Source organism: Pinus tabuliformis, chromosome 4_2 (assembly GCF_031772625.1).
Source record: "Pinus tabuliformis cultivar Carrire ecotype Pingquan chromosome 4_2, CPIR1, whole genome shotgun sequence".
Lineage (NCBI taxonomy): Eukaryota > Viridiplantae > Streptophyta > Pinopsida > Pinales > Pinaceae > Pinus > Pinus tabuliformis.
Window position 1 is genome coordinate 831,169,087 of NC_142304.1, and position 14,009 is coordinate 831,183,095.

The 14,009-nt window shown below is 35.0% G+C and overlaps 1 protein-coding gene across 1 annotated transcript; it reads left to right on the forward strand.

Annotated features, from left to right (window-relative positions):
* The first annotated feature begins 877 nt into the window (after positions 1-877).
* On the forward strand, positions 878-11,294 carry LOC149172258 (serine carboxypeptidase-like 20). Its single transcript, XM_089424279.1, has 14 exons — positions 878-1,128; positions 1,299-1,444; positions 1,766-1,839; positions 2,728-2,850; positions 3,102-3,204; positions 3,309-3,346; positions 3,451-3,552; positions 5,513-5,590; positions 5,708-5,923; positions 6,738-6,803; positions 9,279-9,403; positions 10,458-10,571; positions 10,668-10,713; positions 10,863-11,294. Exons 1-14 carry the CDS (start codon positions 986-988, stop codon positions 10,944-10,946), a joined length of 1,458 nt encoding a protein of 485 aa, XP_089280405.1. The 5' UTR covers positions 878-985; the 3' UTR covers positions 10,947-11,294.
* The last annotated feature ends 2,715 nt before the right edge of the window (positions 11,295-14,009 follow it).

Here is a 14,009-nt window from a genome sequence, read left to right on the forward strand (position 1 = left end):
TAGATGAAGGGATATAAAAAAGTAAAGCCCAATAAACCATGATTTGTATCAGCACTGATTGGATAAGAATTGCATGGCCTCCAATTGTTAAGCATCTGTATTCCCATATTGATATTATTTTCTTATAAAACCTGTCCGGGATCCATGACCAGTCAGCCAATTTGTAACACACAGCCAATTTGTGTAGTTCAATGCAATAGCTGAGGAGCGTGCTTAATGCGTTCAGGACAGGAATCTAAATATTCACGCGTATATGTTTCACCTGATGGGAATATATCACAACAAACCCATCAAAATCTAAATGTGAAGTCACTGAAAAGTTGCAGGCAGATAACTATTATCTATCACAAAAAGTTAATGAAAAATAATCATAGGTTCATGTTTGGTAGAGTTGTTTGGGCCAGAAATATATATCACTTTAGCATATTTATTTAATTTTAGAATTTAATTATAAAATTAATAAATAGTTTGTGTGTAAATTAATTTATTAATAATTTATTATATATTTTTGTGGTATAAAATATTTTAAAGTTAATTTTAATCGAATTTTCGTAAAGATTTTAGAAAAATTGAGTTTAAGTCCTTAAATTTTAATGTTTTATGATATTTTTCAAAGTGCTAAATTTATTTATAGATTTAAAAATACATTTTAAACAACAAAAAATTATACTCTTTCTTGAAATTATTTTATGGAATTCCAAAAACAGAAACTAAAAAACTATTCCATCGTTATTTTTATTTTATAAATAAACATATTTCTTTGACTTCAACTTTATCTCTTAATTATAAAATTAATAAAAATGTCGGGAAAGTAATTAAAAAATATGTTTTTACACATTTTTATTACATAAAATATAAAAAGAATTCGAGGTTGATTGCATAAAATTTATGGCATATGGCGTGAACTTCTGATGGGCAAAGGCCAAATTTTCTATGTTGCAACAGGATTTCCGTATTAGGAGTAAATATTGAAGCCACTTTCACAATGGATTTTGGTAAAGTTGTCTGGACATGCTACCTTCTTGTATTGGTCGCTTTGCAGTCTTATACAGAAGCAGCCCCTGCCAATGCACGGATCACATCTGTGCCTGGCTACAGCGGTACTCTTCCTTCAGATCATTATGGAGGGTAGGGATATTTGTTTCATTGTCAGCTCGTTTGAAGTGCGTTGACGTTAAAAATCCAGTGACTGATTTGTCTCTGAATATGATCTCAACGGTGACCACGAAATTTCTTGTACAATCATTCTAATGTGTTTAGAATGATGTTACTTATTTATTTATATTTGTGATGTATAGATATGTAAAGATTGATAAGACTAGTGGAAAGTACCTCTATTACTATTTTATTACTTCAGAAAGAAATGCAACAACAGATCCTGTTGTTCTTTGGCTGAACGGCGGTCCTGGTGGCTCAAGTTTCGATGGCTTTGTATACGAACATGGTTAGTTAGGATTTAATTTTCCAGATTTACGATACGATTTGTTTATAACTCTAGAAATCTAAGCTATATAAGTTCACATAATTATATGCAGCTTGCTAACATTAGTTTTTCTTGACATTTGAGTCATATCATTGACATTTATGTCCCTTTAAAATTTGTCATAAAACTTAACATCTGATCAATGAAACAATAGCGTTTGTGTTTAATTTTTCGAGCTGCATATTTCATCAAATGATTCAGAGTTCCGTTCACTGGTTTACAGAAGAAAACGGCTTACATCCTAATTCAGATTGTGTCACTTTTAACAGTAGTATCGTGCAGGTCCCTTTAACTTTGAAGCCGGAGAGAATGGAAGTTTGCCGAGACTAAAACTGAATCCATACTCTTGGTCAAAGGTATTTTTCAGTGTCTATGGATGAAGTTAGTAAGTGTAATTGATTCATTCATTTAAAAAAATTGAATATATATATATATATATTAATTAGATTTCAATTGTATTTTAATAAGTGAATTTTTATTTTTTTTCCCTTGGAAAAATCTGGGTAGATCAATCTGAAGAAATCTTTTAAAGTCTGTGGCCAGGGCCTAATCTCAAGGGCGTCGATTAGTTGAGCTAACCCTTGGGCTTCAATAAGTGAAAACTTGTAAACATAAAGTTTTCTTTAATACATAAAGTTATTTATATGAGATATAGATTGCTTAATTTGTGTGAGTATAGACTAATTAATTCCTGTGGAGTTTAGTTCCCTTTAAATTTTATGAAAAAAGGTTGAAAATGAAAGCTATTTTGAAAAAATAAACTATAAAACTATTCTAAGAGAAGTTCAAACTCAACCTAACTTTGCAAGATTGTGATAATAACATCCTTGTAAATGGACTCAAAAAAAAAATACCCTGTCAACACAAAGTTTCGTTTAGTGATCAGAGAAGTAAAAAGATTGTGATAATAACATCCTTGTAAATGGATTCAAAAAAAAAATACCCTGTCAACACAAAGTTTCGTTTAGTGATCAGAGAAGTAAAATCATAGGAAGAGAACATTGAGTTAAACCACTCATTAAACTTACTCTTTTTTATATTGATTAAGTGCTAGGATGGATTCAACGGCGAACATTGAGTTAAAGCACTCATTAAACTTACTCTTTTTATATTGATTAAAGTGCTGGGATGGATTCAATGGCGAAGAGTTCTAGAAGTTAGGGAACAATGAAATGGCTAGATTTTCTGGTCAATCCATTTAGAACTCAAATTCTAACGATTATATTATTTTTTTATAAACCCAGGTATCAAATATTATCTATCTGGATTCACCATGTGGAGTTGGTTATTCATACTCTGAAAACGTTAGTGATTATGATACTGGTGATCTGCAGACAGCTTCAGATACGCATAATTTTCTTTTGAAGGTCTTCAGCTTTTCCTTGAAAATCAATTATATTATTATTTCCAAATTCACTGGTATTGGAGGTGGTTAATATGCTTTGCATCGCTTGGAGATTTTTGATTGAAAAGAATTAGCAATCAAGAATTATACAGTAAAGATGTGTAAGTATATTTGGTAATTCTGCAGACACCATGTAGTTTTTTTTACAAATGCAGATCTGTTCTTGTTGGTTCTGCGATGGAAAGAAAATTCATTTCGTTTATATTCAAGCAGTGGTTTGAAGAATATCCAGAGTTCATTTCAAATCCATTCTACATTACCGGAGAATCATATGCAGGAATCTATGTTCCAACACTAGCATCAGAAGTGGTTAAGGGTACGGCAATATGGTTTCTATTTAACAAGGCATTCGATATACGTTTCTAATGGAGGAAGCATTCACTCACCTTTTGGACCTTTTGTGATTATGTTACGCCACAGGGATTGAAGCTGGGGTAAAACCTGTTCTGAATTTGAAGGTAAATTGGTTTCCATTGTTTAGCATTAAAATTGCTAACAATCTTGCATTCTGTATATGTGTTCTATAAAGCTAATTTGGGTTTTATCGATGCTGAGTTTTCAGGGTTACGCAATAGGAAATGCCTACACAGACCCAAAATTTGATGACAATTCGTTTGTACCATTTGCTCATGGAATGGGCCTTATATCAGATGATCAATATCAAGTAATTTCCTAATTTATGCTTTTAATTTCTTTTTTAAAAAAAGGAATGCATACAACGTGAGTCTATGCATAGCCAAATGATTGTTGCGAGTTATTGAAAAGTTAACCATATGATTGTCTTTATGGCTTAGCCCTTTTGTAATTCGGAGCTACAATTTAAATATGCTAAGGTTTTATACGGCGGATAAACCTTAAACAATGAAGGTTTTATACAGTGGATAAACCCTAAACAATTCGTTTGCATTTAAAAGCCGTGAAAAGAGTAACGCAAAGTCAACGAGAAGAGAAGAGGGGTTCTTCATAGCCATATAGATTATTTGGAAAAATTAAGCGACTATCAGCTACGAAGTAAATATCTTTAATTCCATATGGAATGTAATTTGCCTCTGCCAACGAACCAAAACCTTTTGCAGCAAATCATTAAACATAGGAGCACTATTCATCGCCATTAATCTTTGAATGAATGTGATCCTTTTGCAGCAAATCATAAAACATATGAGCACTATTCATTGCCATTAATCTTTGAATGAATGGGATCACATTAGAGAGGTTGCCATTTACAAAAATCCATCCAAAGCAATAGAGAAGACATACACATCCATCCATGTAGACATCTTATTTTTCGTAATTAAAATAAACTTTGAACACCTCCTTTGCATCCCAGGTGGCTCCTTTGTACCCTATCCAAGAACATGTGGTTTCTTTGCTAAGTTGCCCATGCTTACATACTTCCGTCAACGAACCAGTATGTGTTCAGTCCATTTCTCTGATTTTAACAAATGAACCAATAATTTTTTGTAAGGTTGGTTGACATATCAAATGCCAACTTGATCTCCTTCCTCTCTATCTCTAAGATAATGAAATTATTTTCGAATGTCCATTCTTTTATCATGAGAATTAATTTAACCCATTCGAATGTCTGCTAAAGATTGCCAAACTACATCGTTAGGGATCTAGACTGAAAACGAAAACTTCACCGTGCCAACGAAAAGAAATGCCGCCATCCAACATATTGTTAAACGGTCCTTTCGCTTGTCATGTTTAACGTGGTTAAGCAAGGAAGCATGGATAACCAATGGAAGCATAACGCAACCTGAAATTCCATCCTTCCTCATTTAGAGTGTGGCAGCAATGAGGCTGCCCAATCTTGCCCATAGGTGAACAAAGTCAGAAGTGGGTAGCCTTTAGTTATGGTAGAGAAATGACGATAGTCTCAAGCGTTGGATGTACTTAATAAGAAATATCTTTCTTCAATGAAGGTGTCCCTCAAATTGTAGGAAATCCTCCCGAAGTCCTTTAGCATAGCAAATGTATCTTGGTTATGGTTTTGAAAAATATTGGTGTGGGAACGTACATCTGTGCTTAGGTCGAATATATGTTTGGACCATTATGGCCAATGTGTCTCCTACCCTTTGGTTATCTATAGATAATCTTCTTTCTTTCCTTTTGATATCGCATGTGTTGTACTTGTAACCTAGCCCTTCGGATCCCCTGCATTCTTATCTTGGTTTTGATGATTTGCTCAATTTTGGAGTTCAGCTACATGTTTGTTGTATATTTTAGGAACATTTTAGAATTTTGGGCAAAGAGCTAGGTTAAACAATTGCTTTAGCTCCTGTCAATCATATTTTGAAATATTTCCCAAATCTGCAATGCAGATAAGTTCACCTGTTGAGACTCAATGAGTTTTCATCCAATTACAGGAAAACGTAAGCATGTGAGTTGTAAAAAATGCATTTTACAGATTTATCCAAGTTTTAAACTGTTGAATTTGTGAGACGCCGCTTTGAACCTCTACCCCCAATCAACTAATAGTAATAATTTGAATTAGTCTTGTAAAATTTACTTTAAGGTGCAGAATCAAGCACTAATAATTTGTAGTTAAATTGGTATTTGGGTTTCAATGATGTCTATGTTGTTCTCTACTACTGTCCTGATGATCGATTGTATACATATTGTAGGAAGCGTTCCATGCTTGTAAGGGGAACTATTATGACGTCCAAGATGATTGTGAAAAAATTCTAGATGTAATACTCGAGGTAGCGTCTTTTTCTTTCTTTCACTTTTCTTTATTCCGTAAGCCGTTCCATTGTCGCGAGAAATTTTTCATGATTTGCATACATGCTAAAACTCTAATTTTGTCATTGAATGTGTAGACGGTTTCAAGACTTCATGTTTATAACATTCTTGAGCCATGCTACCTTGGAACTGAAATGCAAGAGGTTCGTGGCAGTAAAGAAAACTTGCCTGAAAGCTTTAAGCTATTAGGCCAGACTCACCAGAGCCTTCCAGTAAGAAGAAGTATGTTTGGTAGTCCTTGGGAGGACAGCATACAGATGTTTGGTCGTCCTTGGCAGGATATCAAATGTATGGTAAGGATTTGTGGGGCATCTTTATGTCGATGGTAGATTTAGGGAATATCTGGTAAGGATTTGTGGGGTATCTTTATGTCGATGGTAGATTTAGGCAATATCCCGTCAGGAAAAAGGTCAAACAATTAACCGATACACAAAAACAATTAAACTTATATAGAGTGCAGATTCAGAAAATAACCATATGAAGTAGAATCCGTTTGCCAAAGTAAATGATAAAAACAAACACAACTGAATGCGATAAAAAATACTGCGGATGTAGATTGATTAATCGGGTGGCTACACCAAATGCCATAGACTCATTGCTACCTGACAAAATGCAATAATACTCATGAAAGGGCATTGCAATGCACATTTTCATCAAATTTTATATCTTGATTGTGTGAATTTAGTAGTGGTTTTTGTGGCATCTACTTGTCGTGCTTTGAATTGATGAAATTTAATCTGTATGCCAAGTTCTTTACGGTCCCAACCTTCGTATTGTCTCAATATTAAACACATCAATTTTGCTACACTATTCTGGTTTTAGATGGTAGTGCTTGATTGGTATTGTACAAATTCCAAGTTGGTAGAACATTATGGTTATTGGCAGTCTTAATGAGGTAGCATGGTTTAGGTTTTACATTTCTAGAACAGACACCGTAGTTGCAGAAGTGATGCTATAAATCACCTATTAGCTATCAAATTGTACAATTTTCAGCATACTTATATGTATTTCTAACATTTTTTTTCCCGTTGGTATTTATAAATTTCCACCACTTATTAATTCGGGTTTGCGTTCTCTAAAACGGCTCTGTTGATTTTGTCAAATCAGGACATGAGAATTGCTACTATTTGGTGTAATGACGAGTCTGTGAGGAAGGCTATTCATGCACAAACGGTATGCTCCTTTCACTAAAAATGGCTCCTTTCACATTTATAGCTCCTTTTTCTACCCCCGTTATGTCCTTGTATGTGTGCCTTGGTCTGGGTATTTATTCTTCTTACTAGCAAAGTCAAGGAGTTAACTTTCGTGTGTATGCGCGAAGGGATATATCAATTTATCTATACCCCTGTAGAGCAAATGGCGTGAGAACCGAGCAATTGACATAACCTATTCGGCATAGATATATTCTCCTTTGCTACTGTGCATCATGTACATTTCTTCATTCGATGTTTGAATGTAAGTACATATCTGGAATTCAACATATAACAGACGTTCGGCTGGCCTTACTTTCAACATATAACAGACGTTCGGCTAGCCTTACTCTTTTTTTTTCCAAAGAAAAAATGTGCTTTTGCTATTCTCACAGAAATCAAAAAGTATAATCTCATGGCTATTAGGAAGCACATTTGTTAAAGCTTAGAATGGGTGCTTACATAAAACCTTCTATCTTCTTAATGGATTGGGAGAATAAAAAATATTAAACGAAAATTCAGAAACTAAAACGTCAGTATAAGATTCTGCATAAGAACAAAATCCATCATCCCGCAACAAAGCTTGTTTTGAGAGCATATATGCTACAACATTGTTCTCCCTATAAGTGCCGTTGATAAATCTTCGTCTGCCCTGATTCTAAATGGAAAATTCTGAGTTCAATCCTCCCATTAAACCAATCTACTATTTGAGAGCATATATGCTACAAGCCTACAACATTGTTCTCCCTATAAGTGCAGTTGACAAATCTTCCTCTACCAGGATTCTAAATGGAGAATTCTGAGTTCAATCCTGCCATTAAACCAATCTACTAAGACTTTGGAATCCCCTACCAACTTGAATGCCTTTACTTATTTCCAATTCACATTACCATTAGTTCTTGGACTATTCCATGTTTTCCCTTGATCATCACATCCTCAAACAAGAACAAAACAGCTCCTGCTCCACACCTTCAAAGGACACCTTCCTCTTTGACTGACTCCGTCGAAAAAGCCCCACACCCCTACACCAGAAATTCCAGCTCGCTCACATTCTTCTCTTTTTTTCTTTCACAGGCTTCACCTGTTCAAGGTAACAAACCCTTATGTTATGAGCAATTAAACCAGAAAAGAAAACTGAATTTTGAAAGAGAGCTCCATTCCACCCTAACCAAATTCCCCCAAAAACAAATGCTGGAAGAAACCTTAGAGATGAAGAATTGAATCTCTGAATTCGCAAAGAAACTCTTCCAGAGAAGAGCCAATCCACCAACTATTTAAATTAAAGGCTGAAATCACATTATTCCAAACAGACTTCACATTTATTTTCCTTCTATGACTTGTATACTTATGGAAAAATTTTGAATTACGATGTCCTTCTGCAACCCATGTAGCTCTACCCTTTAGCTTCCTATGAATCTCTTGCTCTCTGAGAGTCTCATCTTCTTTTTCTCTCTAGTCAAAAGCCACTCTCCTCTGAAAACCAGATTTGAGATCTGCCTTTCCATACAATCTAAGAGTCCAATAGACTCTTCCCTTTTCTGCTTTGGCCACCTGCACACTGCATCTTTCAACTTCTTCAAGTTTATGGAGAATTGTTGCATTGGACACAATCTACTAATCTGTCTCTATATGATAATTGATTCCAAGAAGTAAGGACCAAATTCTTGAAGCTTTCATCTAAAATCCATGCTCTATTAAATCGAATAGGATAATGATGATTTTCAGCCTCTCCAATTTTTTTGGCTAGATTCACAGCTTACCGGAGAACAAAACAGAGAAAACCTTTGAATTAAAGTTTCCTTCACTAACCGGTCTAATCTCTCTTTCCATAGCCTGATCACCTTTTCGACTGTTCGACCATGTAGGAATTAACAGAACTTTGGATGGGGAAAAATAAGTTAAAAGAAGCCAATGATAATCATCCTTACTAACAAAGATTAAATAGTAGAATAAACCAAAACATAAAACTAGAACCTTACACAGAGGACCAAAATTTCCCCAAACATAAAACGTTTTCCCAAAACATTGAAAGTGAAACCCTGGATAAAGGACCAAAGTCGCCCTAAACATACAAAATCCTCTAATTGATATGACGAGACAGCTTCAGTCAAGTCACACTTCATGGTGCAGTAATAAGACTCTGTCCTTATATTCTAAAACCCATTAATGATATTTGTTGCTCTCATGAATTGCTTTACCAGCTTTACTTTTGATTCTCCTCTTCACCTTTTTAACTAGGGCGGTTTAACACAAGGTTAGCATTTGGCATGGTAATAACATAGCCAAGACATGAATCTTTTAGGTTGTTCTGCACCTATATTGTCATTTTGTATATGTCTGAGAATAATGTACTCGTGTCTGCAGCAATGTCATTTAGTTTGTTCAGCTACATTTCTGACAACCATTACGTTTCAATGAAGCATTGATGGCTATTACACTTATGCAATTTTACTCGCAGGAAGAAATTGCTGGAATATGGCGGATGGCTAGTCACCGTCTTCATTACCACTTTTTTGGTGCTGGAAGCATGATCGTCTACCATAAAAATCTGACAAGTAAAGGCTACCGTGCATTAATTTACAGGTCGATTTCTACTTGTGCCCACTTTGTTCATAGATATATCTAAATTTTGTGATCATAGATTTTAAAACCTCGGAACTTCTTTATTAGGAAAAGGATTTAGGATTATTTCTTAAAATCCTTTATTAGATTATGACATACCATTCGTTACACATCCATGCAATGAATTGGTTAGTTTTATAATTATCATAAATCCTTTTCAGCGTCTAATTTATTAAATGCTTAGGATTAAAAATATCTATATATTATTTAATAGAAATAAATTTGAAACAGATTTATATCATTTAATTTTTATTTTATTTTCTTTTGCACTAGGATCTTCATTGGTTAACAAAATCACTCTTTTGCTTAAAAGATCATTTGGGAGAAATGTAAATAATGCAGATTTCATACTTGTCTTTTTTTGTTTTGGGTAGGTAAGTATCCACGGGGATTTGAACCAGTGACTTATCGCAAGGAGTGCCTTAACAGTGCACCCATTCACCGTCAATCCAAAGTCCCCTGGGCATAGATTTCATGCTTATCATTGTCCAACATTTATACTCTTTTACAAAATCCTAAAATATTATATTCAAGATACTGTTTAATAAGTTTTTTTTCCCTGATTCTTTAATGACTTTTCATATTTGTCATTGCCTACCTCTCCATACTCTACCTACTTAATGAGAGTTTAAGAAATCCTAAAATATTACATTCAACATATTCTGTTTACTATTTTTTCCCAGCGTATATAATGATTTTTTATATATTTAGAGTATTTTATATATTGATTTAACATTTTTGTTTTTCTAGGTTTATAATTTAAAAATTCAAAAAAAATTAAAATATATACACTTTTATAAACTTTAATAATTGAATGATGATTTCATACACAGTAAAATCAAAGCGTAACCTTAAAATTAAATTATTATTAATAATAATTTTATATTACTTTCCAAATTTATTTCATGTGATGACAGTGGCGACCATGATATACTATAATCTTCACGTTTGCATATATGATGACAGTGGCGACCATGATATTCTCTAATCTTCACGTTTGCATTTATGATGACAGTGGTGACCATGATATGGAGGTACCTTTCACTGGAACACAGGCTTGGATAAGGTCCTTGGGTTATGCGATAATTGATAAATGGCACCCCTGGATCGTGGATGATCAAGTTGCTGGGTAAGCGTATGGTCACCGCTTCGACTCTGCTACACCGTGTTAATTCAAACAAATTTAAATAAAATATTGTGCTTTCTGAATTGTTGATGTGCACAGATATACTCAAGGATATGATCACAACTTGACCTTTGCAACTATAAAGGTGAGTTGTCTGTTTTTTCTTTTTATGATTTTGGGAAGAAGCAAGATATAATGTGAAATATAAAAATTTCCTCCTAAACATTATTTTTCGTTCCAACTAACTACAACGGTTTTTTTTCATTAAAACTAATTACAATGTATTCTTTGCAGGGATCTGGACATACAGTTCCACAATACAAACCTAAGGAAGCGTTGGCATTTTATACGCGGTGGTTAGCTGGAAAGTCATTGTGAAACACCACATGTTTCCAAATTTTCTGTTGCCCTTAATTAAATCCAACTGCTTTTAGACTATCTATAATTTAAGTTTGAAATATATTTATGTAGCTTGTTATTGTCCTGGTTTGCTCTTTATTAGCTTGTGAGGTGCAAGCTCTTCTATTGAAACATTTTAGGCCTTAGCAATTTTCTTCAATTGGATTGGATAATTATTCCTCGCGGAAAAATTGACCCGTCTAAGAAAGAGGAAAATAATTAGAGAACGATGAATGCCTATCTTGTATGCTAGGTTTGTTTTTTTCAAAAAGAAAAAACACATTCTTTCATTAAAAAAGAAAGTTACATGGTCATAGATTTCTCTTCTGTTACATCTTATCACTACCAGTTTTCATTAGTCTTATACATTCCTGGCTATGGTCTATCTCGTATCCCAGGATCGTAACTCTGTCTATTTTCTTGTAAATAGCAAAAACTATTCCTGCAGTATAGCTCATGTATACTGAGAAATCTCCAATCTTTACAATATATCGCTGTAGGTCATAGATAATTTATAAAACAAAAACAAAAAATTCACTTGGGATATCTGACATTCTGATCCTTCATATTGTGCCATTCACAAAAACAGAGTATGAGGTCAGGCCCGGATCGATGTTGCAACCCTGCTTAGACAGTCCATCTGCCACATTGTTCTGATCTCTAAAAATGTGGGAAATTGTAATTCTCTTGATTGATCTAATTAGTAATCTAGTCCTCTGCTTCCAATTCGACAGTAGGAAAGACTCCAGAGCAGCTCTCATATTAGCCCATTCAATGACCACTTTTGAGTCTCCGAAGATGTCAGTCCTCCAATTCGAGCCATCTCGCACAGAATGTTATGCCCCAAAGAGCAATTAGCTTGACTTTGTTATTTGAGCCTTCAGCACTGAACCAGCAAAAATGGAAGGTATCTCCAAGCTCGATGGCAATAACTGCCCCACTGCAACATACTTTTGATGTAGAAGACCCGTCAAAAAATCCAACTAGATATTTAACCCATATATCCTTCGGCTGACAAGCATCGATTAGAGAGAGACTCCTTGGAAGGGCCAATTTCCTAGGTAACCTGAGACTATCAAGCAAGTATACCTCACATCTTGCATAACGTGTTCAAAGATCCAAGCATTGCAGGTTCTCCAAATGCCCCATATGATATAAAAGGGCAGAGTTCTGTAATCTTTGAACTCCTTGAAAACCACAGAATGGGCATTCCTCCATTAAGGACTGATCCTAGAAGGCTCTTATGTTGAGCAATTGAAAGACACCAGTCCAGATTGAGACCACAAAAGGACATGCAAGAAAGAGATGTATCACATCTTTGTGGTTGTTACAACATAAAACGCATCTACCCGGTCTATGATAGCCTCTTTCCAGCAGGTTATCCCATGTAAGTATCTTGATGTGAACTACCAACCAGAGGAAACACTTAAGTTTCAGAGGGATTTGCCATTTCCATGTTTTTTTAAACCAAAGTGCACAAGAAACCCTGTTGTTCCCCCGAGCTATATGAGAGAGTATGCTTCCTTGACTTGTATCCGCCATTTGCTGAAACTGCCATTCCAAGACAACACATTCTCCCTTGCTGACAGCGTGATCCCAGCAAGCCGTAACTGAAGAGTGTAGATTTCCCACTCTTCTGCTAGAGGGCCCGCAAGTCCAATCTGCCTGGCTTCAATCCAGGAAGTGGCTGCCATATTCGGACCTCCCATGACACAAATATGATTAAGGAAAAATAAACCAGTACTATGCAAATGTCTGAGCAGAGGAACAGAGAGGGTGTGGTTACCTGTCAATCCTTTAATGTGTGCTAGCCTAATCTTCACACGCAATCTGGTGCCGACCTCCCATCTCAAGTTTCCCAGAAGCCAATGTTTAGATTTCATCAAACTCCTCCCTGCGTAAGACACTACCCTTTTCTCCGGAGCCCCTTATCCAATCCAGTTTATCATTTAATTGTTATTTAGGTACTTCACTTTGATGATCTGTTGCCATAAGCCTTCATCCTTTAGAGCCCTCCAAACATTCTTGACAGGTAAGGACACGTTGAAGCACTTGATATCTTTGAAGCCCCAACCTCCTTTGTCCGCCAGTCTCATGAGCTCATCAAAGCGAACAAGATGGATTCTTTTAGCATTGCCAGGACCAGCCCACAAAAATCTAGCCATAATTGAATTGACTCTTTTAATAGTATCCTTAGGCAATTTGTAATTGTGCATCCAATATATAGATATATTCTGAAGCACTACTTTTATCAAAACTAAACGCCCTCTCATTGTTAACCATTTGTAGGACCACTGAAGCAACTTTTTTTCAAATTTACTAACGATCCAATCCCAATCTTTTGACTCATAGCAATTTGGCTTCAAGGTGAATCCTAGGTATTTAAACCCTGCATCCAATGGGGTCGACAACACATCAAATTTTTTGGCAATCTCCAAAATCTCTACGTCCTCGTCATTTGATGAAATCAGGGCAGATTTCCCTTTACTCGTGATTAAGCTCGAGGCCTCCCCGAATGAATTTGATGGAAGACCAACCATTCTGATCTAGAAACCATCCCAATCAACAAAGTATCGTGAACGAACATAAGATGTGAAAGTAAAAGATTTCTAAACATCCTGCATTCAGAAATATTACCCCTGGATCGTTCCTCTTTGATCATTTTGCTTAAACCATCAATGGCAATAAAAAATAATAGAGGAGAAAGTGCACAACCCTGTCTAAGGATGTTGAAGAATGTAACTAGTGTCAGTCTTCATATTTATATTTGAAATGTATTTATCAAAAGAAAGAAAAAGAAATTTTATTATTAAATAAATTGACTTATTATATTTGAAATGTATTTATCAAAAGAAAGAAAAAGAAATTTTATTATTAAATAAATTGACTTATTAAAGCATGGGTTTCATGCTTGGGTCAATTGTTTTTAGGTCAAGGTTTCCATTGAAGACCTCTAGGGTTTATGTCAAGTGTCCTTGTCTATGTCATATTGTAAAGAACCCTTCTTGAGATTTATTTGTCAAAGAAAAATTTTATTTTATT

What these genes read in the sequence shown, in the direction of transcription:
- LOC149172258 (XM_089424279.1), top strand. Translation starts at nt 986, where the DNA reads ATGGATTTTGGTAAAGTTGTCTGGACATGCTACCTTCTTGTATTGGTC. An exon ending in AGCATCAGAAGTGGTTAAGG is followed by an intron (nt 3,205 to 3,308) that starts GTACGGCAATAT and finishes GTTACGCCACAG; the next exon opens with GGATTGAAGCTGGGGTAAAA. An exon ending in TATCAGATGATCAATATCAA is followed by an intron (nt 3,553 to 5,512) that starts GTAATTTCCTAA and finishes TACATATTGTAG; the next exon opens with GAAGCGTTCCATGCTTGTAA.